Source organism: Lepus europaeus, chromosome 10 (assembly GCF_033115175.1).
Source record: "Lepus europaeus isolate LE1 chromosome 10, mLepTim1.pri, whole genome shotgun sequence".
Classification (NCBI taxonomy): Eukaryota; Metazoa; Chordata; class Mammalia; order Lagomorpha; family Leporidae; genus Lepus; species Lepus europaeus.
In genome coordinates this window covers 9,092,757-9,105,423 of record NC_084836.1, presented here as the reverse complement: position 1 = coordinate 9,105,423, position 12,667 = coordinate 9,092,757, and the positions used below count along the sequence as shown (strand labels likewise).

General features: G+C 63.4%; 1 protein-coding gene across 2 annotated transcripts in view; it reads left to right on the top strand.

The window, feature by feature from the left end:
* The first annotated feature begins 478 nt into the window (after window positions 1–478).
* The window catches only part of MICALL1 (MICAL like 1), a 25,956-nt gene continuing 13,767 nt past the window's right edge, over window positions 479–12,667 (top strand). Inside the window, exons 1-5 of one of the 2 annotated variants that reach the window (XM_062202861.1) lie at window positions 479–818; window positions 5,955–6,003; window positions 6,296–6,437; window positions 10,658–10,746; window positions 11,492–11,634. In XM_062202861.1, the coding sequence (XP_062058845.1) occupies window positions 6,353–6,437; window positions 10,658–10,746; window positions 11,492–11,634 (317 nt within the window). In that variant the 5' untranslated portion in view covers window positions 479–818; window positions 5,955–6,003; window positions 6,296–6,352. Of the gene's footprint in view, window positions 819–1,456; window positions 1,603–5,954; window positions 6,004–6,295; window positions 6,438–10,657; window positions 10,747–11,491; window positions 11,635–12,667 lie in introns of those variants that run through there. The other variant, XM_062202860.1, reaches the window with a different exon arrangement.

Genomic DNA, 12,667 nt, shown 5'->3' with positions numbered 1-12,667 from the left:
CCTGAAACTCACCCGGGTCTCCCACACTGCAGGCTAATGGGGGCCTGCACTTGGGACCCAGGCACTCGGGCCGTTGTCACCTGCCTTCCCAGCAGCATTAGCAGGGAGCTGCACTGGTTGCCCACACAGGATGCCGGGGTCACAGGCGGCGGCTGTCCTTGGAGCCACAACGCTGTCCCCACTTTACACCCCAACCCTCTCAGCCACCAGCTAAAGTGGGATCGTCCCCAGTTCCCAGGTGTAGACTGCAGGTGAGGGCGGCACAGGTCACGAGGCTGGTGGATGTGACTCCGCGCCCGTTCTGTTCTGGATGACTAAGACCCCTGTGCCTGCCCACCGGGAGCCCGCAGACCCGCTCCAGCCCAGCCCGGCCTCGGTCAGGGTGACCTCACTGCCGCGGCAGAGGGAGGCTGATTCATCAGCGGGAGGTTCAGGGGAGGCCTCTGGGGCAGGGCCAGTAGATGGAGAATGAGGCCAGCCCAGAACGGCCGCGGTCCCCGGAGGGGGCTGCTACCCCTGGGTCCCTTATAGGCCTGAGGCCCTGTCACTCTAACCCGACCTGCAGGGGACCCAGGCCCGGGGGCGGGGCAGCTCCCTGAGCTTCCCTGGGGACAGAGGTCCTGCTTGCTGTTTGGCTGGGGCACTCAGTCTGTCAGCGGGTGGACCCTGGGGCATGAGTCGCCCCTCCCCCTGCACTGCACGGGGAGGGGATGGCGGGAGTCAGAGCCGGCCGAGGGGGCGCCAGCGGGGAGGGAACTTGGCGGCCCAGCATGGGAACTATGTCCCCAAGGTTTCAGGCCAGGACTGAGCGGGTTGAGGTTAGTGTGGGGAAATCTGCCGATCCTCAGGAGTGGGGAGCAAGCGAGAGGTGTCCCGCCTCTGGAGGGGGAGTCCCGGTGGGCAGCGTGGTGGTGGTGGTGGGAAGTCACTGTGGCAAGGGCTGGCCGAGGCGCACGTCCGGGAAGGAGTGATAGGCAGCCTACGGCAGACGGGCCACCGGGTGTCCGACCCTCTGGGCGGGGGCTGGGGGTCCGCGCCTAGGGGCGGAGCCGCAGATGGGTGGGGCGCCAGGCCGCCCCCTCCCCGCTCCCCCGCGGCGGCGGGCGGGCCTCGGGCGGGGACCGGGGCGGCGGGAGGCCCGCGCCCGCGGCCGGCCCACTAGGAGGCGAGCGGGCCGCCGTGAGTAAGGGCGGCCGGCCGGGCCACGCGGGGCGGCGGCTGCTCGGGCAGGTCGGGGCAGGGCCGGCCGGCCGGGCGGGGGCGGCGGGAGCCGAGCCCGGGCCGCGCCGGAGTCGGACGGGGACAGCGAGGCCCGCCCGCCCCGCGCCCTTCGCCCAGCGCCGGCCGGTGGGCGCCCCGAGCTCCGAGCGCCGCAGCCGCAGCCGGAAATCGGTCTCGCGCGGCGGCCCCCGAGCCGGAGCCGAGCCGGGCCGGGCCGGGCCGGGCCCGCGCGGCCATGGCGGGGCCGCGGGGCGCGCTCCTGGCCTGGTGCCGCCGCCAGTGCGAGGGCTACCGCGGCGTGGAGATCCGCGACCTGAGCAGCTCCTTCCGGGACGGCCTGGCCTTCTGCGCCATCCTGCACCGCCACCGGCCCGACCTGCTGTGAGTGCCGGGGCGCGGCGGGCGGGCGGGCGGGCGGCGGCGGCGGGCGCTGGGGGCCACCGCCCCCCTCGGTGACGCGGAGCCCGGCCGGTGGCAGGCGCCGCCCCCGGGGACGGCCCCGAGCGCGGAGACCCCGGCCCCGGCGGCACCCCTCCCCCCTCGGCCGCTGGGACCCCGCCCGCCGGGCAGGGGGTCCTACCCCTCGCGGGGGCCGTGACCCCGCCCCGGGACGCTGGGCCCTCTGCTTGGGGACCCCGCGCCCCTCCTGCGCCGGACGCCCCAGTGCCCCAGATACGGCTGTAGAGGTCAGGCTGCCCCACCCCCAAGTGCCCTCCTCTAGGCTCTGTGGAGTCGGTCTGAGACCTGCGGACGGTTCCCGAGGGGCGGTGCTGTTGTAGCAGAAATTTCCATGGACAGGAAAGCGCTTGGGTGACCGGGGGGCTCGCGGCGCGGCAGGACCGCGTTTCCTCCCCGCCCGGGAGCCCCCAGCCCTCGTCCCCTTCGTGTGGCAGACACGGCTTCCAGTCCCATTTGTGGGACTTCCATGCAGACAAAGGGAATTAAATGTGGTTTTTCTCCTGTTAATCCGTTTTATGTCACTGTAATTCAGGGCCCCCCGCGGGGGATCTGGGGGGGGCAAAGGGTAGTCATGTTCACCCCCTACACCCCACAGGGTGGGGCTGGGGTGGGGGGCTCCTTGCTCTGTGAGTGCTTCTCTGACTCATGGTGGGGGGGGGATCTTGTCTCCAGGCACCAGCCCAGTTCTAACCCGGAGGGTTAGAGGGGACCCCACGTTAAGTTTCTGGATGAGTGGGAGTGCACCCTGCTGTGCTCTGGAGCTCAGAGGAGGCAGAGGGGGCACTGGGAGAGACCCAGGGCCCCAGGGACAGGCGCCAGCCGGCTGCTTAGGCTGAGAAATGGCCGCTTCCTGCCTGGAGCTGCCCCATGAGGGTCTCAGGGGAGAGTGAGTTCAGGTCCCCCCCCCAACCTCCTTCTGTTAGTTCATTCATTGTGAAACAATGAGAGTTCACCGTGCCCACCTCACCTCTGGCCTCAGGTCACACCTGCAAATCCGGGACAGGAGCCCTGGACCCCGCCTCCTCGCCCCCAGCGCCCTCCCCCGGCCCAAAGCCAGGCACCTCAGCCTGGCAGGGTTTGTGTCCGTGCACCTGCCACCTGGAAGGAGTGCCTCAGGGCTTGTGGGACACACACACCTGCTTCACCCTGCACCAGGCCGTCCCATGTCTGGGGGGAGGGGGGCTTGGAGGAGAGAGGAGGAGATGAGAGGTCTGTGTCACTGCTGATGGAGGTGCTGGGGTGGGCTGGGAAGGTAGAAGAGGAAGGTGCTGTGGCTGGGTCCGTGTTGGAGCTGGGGACTGGGGGGTCTTCTGTGGGCAGGGGCAGGGGTGGCCTGGCGCGGGAAAGCACTCGAAGGTGGAGCTGAGCTGTTTCAGGGCAGGCTGCCCGGCTAGGTGTGGGTTCTGCGGGCGTGTGTAACGGGGGCTGCATGGTGAGGCCCAAGGCCCGAGCTCCCATGCTCGCAGCACTGTCGGGGGGGGCTCCGTGCGGTCAGGCGTGGGCAGGTGGCCGTCCTCGTCCTAAGCTCTGGCACTGGGCGGCAGGGGCTGCTGGCACTGTTCCATGCCCACGTTTACCCAGCGCGTATTTACAGTTACTACTCCGTGCTGGCACTGCCTGGCCACCGGGCTCCCGTGGGAACCGCAGGTGCTCCAGCAAGGGCCTGGGCTGGGAAGACCTCCTGGGCGAGCACCGGCACTAAGGAGATGGACCACAGGGTTTTAGGCAGGGGAGGGATGTGGTTGGAGAGGGAGCTGAGATTCCGTGCCATTGTGCGGCCTACTGAGGCCCAGCTCCCCTGCAGGGCATGGGGAGGCCTTGGCCACAGGTGGTGGTGGGGCCCGGATCCCTGTGAGCCCTGAGGGTGGGGGTGGGGAGGGCCAGAGCCCTGCTGTAGAGTGGTTCTGGTTTCCGCAGTGCCTCTGCTGGGTACGGCTGTGGTGGCAGGGAGCTGGTCCATTCCTGGACTGGTTCCTGAGGCCAGGGACCACGTGGGTTTCATTGGTGAGTCCTGCGTTTTCCCCAGAGTCAAACAGAACTTCCCAGGCCTCTGAAAACTCTGAGAAAATCTGTCACCAAGACCTGATGTCGGGTAGGGACAGAGATGGAGGCGGGAGCAGGTGGTGGAGGAGGTGCCTGTGGGAGGCTGCCCCTCGGGTTTTCACCGGTTATTCAGCCACCGGCCACTCAGTGGAGAGCGGTGGGGGCTCCAGGTGGACGAAATAGCGACCTGACCCTTTGCAGGAGCGCTGCTGGGAAGCCGGGGATACACGGCGAGCCTGGTCACTCGTGTCTCCAGCGTCGGAGCAGGGGCCTGGATGGAGAGGGGCGGATAGCTTGCTTAGGGCCGCACTCTCCGGTGTGGGAAGACCGTGGAGTTAGTGAAGCAGCCGATGGGACACGGGCACGTGGCCGGGGGTGATGCAGGGGTGCAGCGGGAGCCCAGGGTCCTGCAGCTGCCCACTTCTGCTGCCGTCCAGGGTGCGTGGTCCCTGCCCGCCCCTGGACAGGGGTTAGTTAGGGGCAGGAGGAGGGGGGTGCGCCTGCCCGGCTCCCTCGTGTCAGGGAGGCCTGCGCTTCACCGAGCCCCACCTGCCAGTGCCCGCGCCAGCTTGGGAGGTGGCACCCGTGCTTTCCCCAGCCTGCAGGTAGGGACGCAGGCGGAGGCCGGAAGGCTGCTGACCTGCCTGAGGTCACAGAGCCCGGCCTGGGAGAACAGGGCCTGGGCCTCCAGCCCTCCCCTATCTCAGGCCCTCGCACCTGCAGTTTGCAATCCTAGAAGGAAGTGCAGGCTGTGGGGTCGGGGCCCCAGGAGGCTGTGGGGCAGGGAGCTGAGCTGCCTCAGGCTGGTTTCAACGCCTCCAGGGCCCTGGGGTCAGGAGGGGGATGAGGGATAAATAAAGCCAGCAGACGGTCAGCTGTCCCATGCCAGGGTCCCTGGGCAGCCTCTCACCTGTCGCAGCTTAGTCCCCGGTGCCCCAGCCATTCAGCTGCGGCTCTGAGTGTATACCATTTCCTCTCTGGTTCCAACTTGTTCTGGCTCCATGAAGAAAAACATTTGTCCTGAGCCTGGGCTCGGAGTCAGCACGTCGGAGAAGCCGCTCTGAGCCTGGGGCGCAGGGCGAGGGCTGGCAGTGTGACTTCCCCTGTCCAGGCCTCAGTGTTTTCATCTGTAAAATGGTCCACTGGGCCCTGTTATGAGCATTTGCCCTGCTCTGGGCTGTGTCTTTGCCACCCAGCGGGCAGGCAGCTTCCTGGGGAAGTGGGGAATCTCAGACGGCAATGCCTGGCTTCCCGGCCGCTGTCTGCTTGGATGCCTCCAGGGACCGTGAGCTCATCCCGTGCAACCTGGCAGCCCCAGCTCTGCTAGGGGCCTTCAAAAAGTTCATGCAAAATGGAATTTAGAGATAAGTTTGTTTTGGTGCGACATTTTTTCATAGTATTCATTGTCCATGAAATTTTTGAAGAGCCCACACGTTAGCAAGTTCCTGCTGCCTTGCTTTGCTCCTCAGCAACCCACATACCTTCCCCCAACCCTGCTAAGGCTGACCCTGGCCACCGTGACGTCACCACTGCTCACTCCACACCCTGCCCCCTGCCCCCGTCACATCTTCTCTCTGTTTTTATAAGATTTTTATTTACTTGAAAGACAGAGCCATGGGGCTGGCGCTGTGGCGCGGCGGGTTAAAACCCTGTCCTGCAGCACCAGCATCCCATATGGGCGCTGGTTCAAGTCCCGGCTGCTCCACTTCTGATCCAGCTCTCTGCTAACGCACCTGGGAAAGCAGTAGAAGATGGCCCGAGTCCTTGGACCGCAGCACCTACGTGGGAGACCCGGAAGAAGTTCCTGGCTCCTGGCTTTGACCTGGCCCAACCCCCGACCAGCAGATAGAGGATTCTCTCTCTTTCTCTATACCTCTCTCTGTCACTCTGCCTTTTAAATAAAATTTAAAAAGAAGAGCCAGAGAGAGAGAAGGTAGGACAGACAGACAGATCTTCCGTCCGCTGGTTCATTCCCCAAATAGCTGCAATAGCCAGGGCTGGGCCAGGCTGAAGCCAGGAGCTGTGAGTCTATCCGGGTCTCCCACACGGGTGGCAGGGGCCTAAGGTTCAGCTGCTTTCCCAGGTGCGTTAGCAGGGAGCTGGGTCAGAAGTGGAGTAGCTGGGGCTCCAGCTGTGAGATGCCGGTGACGCGTGCGACAGCTCCCCTGCGCCACCGCGCCGGCCCCTGTCACCCCTCTCTTGATCAACCCTTCCCTTTTTACCTTTTGCAGAGATTTCGACTCACTTTCCAAAGACAACATCTTCGAGAATAACCGTCTGGTGAGTCCCCAGACAGCTGGAAGCCCAAGAGGCTGAGTGTGTGTGCTCACACGTGTGTGTCTGAGTGTGCACGCATGTGTGACAAGGATCTTGCTGTTCAGCTGCCCTCGTCTGTGGGCCGCAGCTCCCAGAGAAGACCCCAGCCCCTCTTCTGTGGACCCCCTGTGCCTGCAGCCTCAGGCTGCCCCCTCCCCCACATCCTGTGGGCCTGGTGGGGGTGGGGAGCCCACAGTCCCCCCACCCTGCCAAGGGCCCCCTGACACCGCCCTCTCACCCTTCTGCCCCGTGCCAGGCCTTTGACGTGGCTGAGAGGGAGCTGGGGATCCCCGCTCTCCTGGACCCTAATGACATGGTCTCCATGCGCGTCCCCGACAGCCTTAGCATCATGACCTACGTGTCCCAGTATTACAACCACTTTGCTGCCCCTGGCCAAGGTGAGGGGGCCCAGCCCTTCCCCGGGGGGTGGGGGTGGGGGGCAGAGGCTGGTCCTGGTCCTGTTACTTGTTTTCTCCCTGGGCGTGGGGGGTGGACAGCAGGAGGCTCCTTCCCTGGATCCCTCATTCAGTCCTTGTGCTCATTCAGCCTGGTGCTAGGCCCTGGGGCCCCTGAGGGTGCTCGCTGCCTGCAGGCTTGTGGCCTGCACCGTTCCTGTCTGCGGCAGCTCTGTCCTGTGTGCGGAGTGACCCCCAAGGCCTGCCCTGGAGGCTGGGAGATGGCCTGGGTGGCCTGGGCGCGGACTCCAAGGGGACTGCTGTGCGCTGAGCACCCACAGGCTGGAGCCCCTCTGGAGCTCTGGGGCCTCCTGCAGGGAGGAATTGGGCCCAGCAGGGAAGCAGGGGCTCAAGGTCACACAGCAGACGGAGGGTGTCCCAAGGGAATCCCGCGCAGGTCGCCGCTGTCCCGGGGCCCTGTGTCTGCCTCTGCTCTCCCCCTGGCGCGTCCCAGCCCAGCCCCTCTCCTTTAAAAAGTGTTTCATGAAGTCACGGTTTCTTTCCTTGCTAACACGTTTGCTATAGAAACTATATCATACAGAAGAAGCACAAGAATGAAAAGAATGTGGAATTAACATGCTAGTTGGACAGGTGTTTGGGGAGAAGAGCTGGGACTCCAGTTTTGCTCTTTTTCTCTTTCTTTCTTTGAAAGGCAGAGAGACAGATCTTCTATCCTCTGTTCACTCCCCGAATGCCTGCAACTGCTGGGGAAACTCCATCCGGGTCTCCCACGTGGGTGGCAGGGACCCAGGGACTTGGGCCACCACCTGCTGCCTCCCAGGGTGTTCTGCCATTTATTCCATGTGGGCCAGTTGCTGTGCCTTTCTGCCTCAGTTTCCCCTCTGTGGCGGGGATTAGAATAGCGCCTATCAAGGGCTGGCATTGTTGCCACCTGAGATGCCGGCAACCCACGTGGTTGCTGGTTCGAGTCTCGGCTGCTCCACTTCCAATCCAGCTCCCAGCTAATGCGCCTGGGAAGACGGAGAAGGATGGCCCACGTGCTTGGGCCCCTGCACCCCTGTGGGAGGCCTGGATGGAGTTCCTGGCTCCTGACCCAGCCCCAGCTGTTTTGGCCACTTGGGGAGTGAACCAGCCAATGGGAGATCTCTGTACCTCCTTCTCTGTCTCGTAACTCTGCCTTCCAACTCGATCAATCAATCAATCTCTTTTAAATAGCGCCTGTCTCACAGGATTGATGTGAGGCGTCGATGAGGAGCCGTGTCTGGCCCTTATTTAGGACCCACGGTCACCCTTCCTACGACAGATGTCCCGGACAAATGGCACAGCCACGCGTGACAGTGCAAAAGCTGCACCCATTTAGTAGAACCTACCTGAGGTTTCAGAGTCTGATATTTTCTTCCTTTCTCTCTCTTTTTTTTTTTTTTTAATAAAGATTATATTCATTTATTTGAGAGGTAGAGTTACAGACAGAAAGGACTCAACATCCGCTGCTTCACTCCCCAAATGGCCGCAACAGCCAGAGCTGAGCCGATCCGAAGCCGGGAGCCAGGAGCTCCCTCTGGGTCTCCCACGTGGGTGCAGGGGCCCAAGGACTCGGGCCATCTTCTGCTTTCCCAGGCCACAGCAGAGAGCTGGATGGGAAGTGGGGCAGCTGGGACTCGAACTGATGCCTATATGGATGCCAGCACTGCAGGCGGCGGCTTTACCTGCTACGCCACAGTGCTGGGCCTGAGTCTGATCATATTTGCCACGGGCTGGCTGTGGTCTGGTCCGAGCCTCCCTCACGGTGCTGGGCAGTGAGCACCGTTCCCCGGGCCTGAGGGGAAGCAGCAGGCGCTCTGCAGGGAGCTGGGCTGCGGAGCTGCGAGGCTGGGAGGCTCCGGGCGGCAGGTGCCTTCTCCACCTGGGAAGTCGAGGCACACCCGCGCTCCTTTTCTGCGTGGACCCATTTGGCGCGTGCACTGAGGGTTACCCTCAGCCTTCTCCCCGGGGCTTCCTTGGGGCCAAACCCAAACCTCTCTAGGAAACCCTGCAGGAGTCTCCTCCTGGGACCCTCAGGGTAGGCCCCACTCCCGTGCTGTGCCTGGTGGGAGCACCCCCCACCCTGGGGGGACTCTTGTTGATAACTGTAGCTTGTGCTTTTCTTTCTTCTTTGTAAACAATTTATGTGAAAGGCAGAGAAATAGCTCTCCCACCTGCTGATACGCTCCCAAATGCCCGCCGCAGCCAGGGCTGGGCCAGGCCGGAGTTAGAAGCGGGAATTAAATCCAGGGCCCCAGTATTGGAGCCAGCACTGCTGCCTCCCAGGGTGAGCGTTAGGAGGAGCCTGGGATCGGCAGTGGAGCCGGAGCTGAAACCCAGGCACTGGGACAGGGCCGCATGGGCCGCACGCCGATGCCCGGCGCTTGTCTGGCTAGCACTTGGTCCCTACATGCACCTGCTGCTGAGGCGCAGGGGGCAGGGCGGTGCCCCTGCCCCAGAGGTGACGCTGGCTGTGCCGCTCCACCAGCTGTCCTGGGAACGTGGGGGCTGTGGGGTGTGACTGATCAGACTCCACGGTGACCTGCCCTGGTAACCTTGGGTCTGCTCCCGGCTAAGGGCTTGGCACCCTGCCAAGGGACCCTGCCTGTGAGGAGCCCCCGCCTGGCTGGAGAGGCCCTGTGGCTGTAGGAGATCAGGAGGGGAGCCTGCCCCACGGGGCATCAAGACAAAGTTGGGAGACTGCTGCCTGTGACGCCGGCATCTCATATGGGCGCCGGTTCGTGTCTCAGCTGCTCCACTTCTGACCCAGCTCCCTGCTAATGGTCTGGGAAAAGCAGCAGAGGATGGGCCAAGTGCTTGGGGCTCTGCACCCACATAGGAGACCCATAAGAAGCTCCTGGCTCCTGGCTTCGGCCTGGCACAGCCACAGCTGTGGCAGCCATTTGGGGGAGTGAGCCAGTTGTTAGAAGATGTCTGTCTCTTCTCTCTGTCTCCTGTAACTCTGACTTTCCAAAAAAAAAAAAAAAAGGCAGTAAGGGAGAGAGATGGGTGACCCGGGAGGGCCTCCCTGAGGAGGTGACGTTAGAGTACAGCCTCAGAGGAGGAGGCCCTGTGCAGGTAGGGGGAGGAACATTCCAGGCCAGGGGCAGCAGAAGCTGTGTGTTGTTGGGGAGTGAGGGTTAGGAGGAGACGGTGCAGGGGCAGGTCCTGAGGGACCTGGGCCGACGGCTGGGCGTCCCGGTCCCACACTCACGCACACGTGTATAACTGAAGGCGTTTCAGGAAGCAGTGCTTCCCCTGGGAACACGTGATGCGTGCAGATGCTTGCTCTCCCGCTCTGGCTTCTGAACGTGCCGTGTGTCGTCACCGCCCGATTTCAGGGCCCGCTGGTGGGTTGCCACCGAAGTTTGGTCAGTGCCAGTTTAGACTACAGTGAGGCCGGGTTTGGTTTTTAAAGTTATCACAGTGAAACCAACTCCCCCACGCTCCCATAGGTAGTTCCCCAACTTCTTTATTTGAAAGGCAGAGGGAGGGAGCGAGGGAGGGAGGGAGGGAGGGAGAGAGCGATCGAGAGCTTCCATCTGCTGATTCACTCCCCAGCTGCCTGCAACTATCAGGGCTGGGCCAGGCTGAAGCCAGGAGCCAGGAGCTCCATCCTGGTCTCCCACGTGGGGGGCAGGGACCCAGATACCTGGGCCATCATCTGCGGCCTTCCAGTGGACTTCAGCCGGGAGCTGGATTGGCAAGGCAGAGTAGCGCTGCCCGTGGGATGTGGGTCTTCCTGCAGGGTGTCCACCCCTGGGGTTGTACCGTGATGGACGGTGCACAGCAGACCCCAGGGAGTCACAGGAGCCTGGGGCGAGGTGGGGGGGGTGAGGGCCCTGCCCCCGCCCTCCCTGTCACCCCGGGCGCTGCCTTTCCCGAGCCTTCGGGCAGCACCCACACGGGCAGCACCCACACGGTCCCTTTCTTTCTTTCCCCTCCCTTTGCCCCCCCCCCCCACTGGGAAGGAAGGTGGGAGGCGGTGCCCTGTGCTGGTGCCTTCTTGTTCCCCTCGGCTCCCCGCAGTGGGAGTTCCCCCTCCCCTGCCCCACTTTGCTGAGGCTCAGCGGGGCTGGGCATGCAGCTCCCAGCACACCCCTGTGCTCGGCGGTCCTCCGCCAGACCTGGGCCTCCACGGTCTCCACGTGCCTCAGGGCCCCTCTCCTGTCTCTTGGCAGCTGGTGTGTCACCCCCCAGAAGGGACCCAGCAGCCTCCTCTCCGCCGGCTCTAGCGCCCCCTACAGAGGAACCGGGAGAGGAGACTCAGGTAGGCAGACACTGGGGTGGGAAGGGGGTGGGGGGCAGCTGTCATGGCGGCAACTGTCACGCGGGGACGCTGGTCCTGCTGGCTCAGAGGATGTTCTCTGCCCTCGTCCCCGTGGGTCAGGGTGCCCTCCCGACTGCTGTTCCAGCGTGACGGTTCAGTTCTGCAGGCAGCTCGGGGAGGTAGGTGCTGCAGGCCCAGAACCTAGGCTCAGGGAGGTTTAGTCATTTGCCCAAGGTCACTCAGCAGGGAAGCGGGGGCCGCGCTGCCTGTTCCAGAAAGCTTAGAGGAAGTGAGAGCAGCGCTTTGTACCTGAGGGGCTCCGGGGAGGCTGGGACGGAGGCTGGCAGGGCTGTACCAGTCCAGTGTCCCAGGGGGGATCCCAAGGCCCAGAGACTCGGGCAGCTGGCTCAAGGTCCCAGAGCTGGGAAGGAGAGAAGACAGATGAGGTGGGCCCAGGAGGCCAGTGGTCTGTCAGGCAGGGCCACCCCAAAGGGGAGGGCCCCAGGAACCAGGAACCACAGGTTTCCATCCTGGCCCCGGACCTTGAGTCCTTGAGTGAGTCTCCCCCCTTTCTGCCTTTGGCTCCCTCAGGTCGGGGCAGGAGGCAGCCTGCTGTCCTCTGCCCTCTGCATTACCACCAGGAAGCTTGGCGCTCGGGGGAGGAAGGGGGACGGGGGAATGTTCTGGAATAGGGTGGCTGGTGACCGGGCCCCCACCCCCTCTCCGCCTGTCCTGTCCCCTGCAGGTCGAGGAGCTCTCCTCGGGCAGCCTGTTGGAGCAGGGCACCCACCGGACTCCCAGCAGCACCTGCGCGGCCTGCCGGCAGCACGTGCACCTGGTACAGCGGTACCTGGTGGAGGGCAGGCTCTACCATCGGCACTGCTTCCGGTGAGTGGCCGGGAGAGCTGGGGGCAGGAGCCTACTCCTACCAGCCCCCGAGCCAGGGACTCTGCACCCACGCGTGGCTCATTCCCACTTCATCCATGAGCTCCCAGCAGCCCAGGCTCTTCGAGGGTGGCTACCTGTTGATGGAACATCAAATACTTTATTAAAAAAATCTTTTCTTTTTTTCTTTGTTTGAAAGGCAGAGCGACAGAGTATTTCTGGTTCACTCCTAAGTGGGACAAAGGCTGGGGCTAGGTCAGGCCAAAGCCAGGAGCCCAGAACTCCACCTAGGTCTCCGACCACCCGGGCCGTCTTCTGCTGCCTTCCCAGGTGCATTAGCAGGGAGCTAGATTGGAAGTGGAGCGGCCGGGACTTGAACCTGTGCTCATAGGGGTTGCTGGCACTGCAGGTGCCACTTAACTAGCTGTGCCACAGAGCCAGCCACGGGAGCAGTGTGTACTTTAAATGCCACTGAGAAAAGGGAAGAATTTTTTAAAACCATGATAAGAACTTGCTTTAAGGGGAGTGAACCTGTAGATGGAAGATCCCTCTGTCTCTGTAACTCTGCCTTTCAGATAAATAAGTAAATCTTAAAAAAAAAAGTGAGGGAGAACTGTAAGTGTGTGACTCCCAGGGGAAGCCAGACTTTAATAAAAAGCACCAGGAGGCAAAGAGAATAAGAAACTTAGTAAATCGATGAAAACATCGAATGCGTCACCAAAACAACCCAATCAAAACCAGCAGAGAAGGAAACGGAACGGCCAGGAGAGGCCGATGACTGGCTTCCAGCCTGCACCTGCCGCGGGTTAGTGCGGTGCCCGCGAGGGGACCCAGCCGCAGAACTGGGGTGTCCTGGGGAGGAGCCACGGGTTAGTGCGGTGCCCGCGAGGGGACCCAGCCGCAGAACTGGGGTGTCCTGGGGAGGAGCCGCAGGTTAGTGCGGCGCCCGCGAGGGGACCCAGCGCAGAACTGGGGTGTCCTGGGGAGGAGCCGCGGGTTAGTGCGGCGCCCGCGAGGGGACCCAGCGCAGAACTGG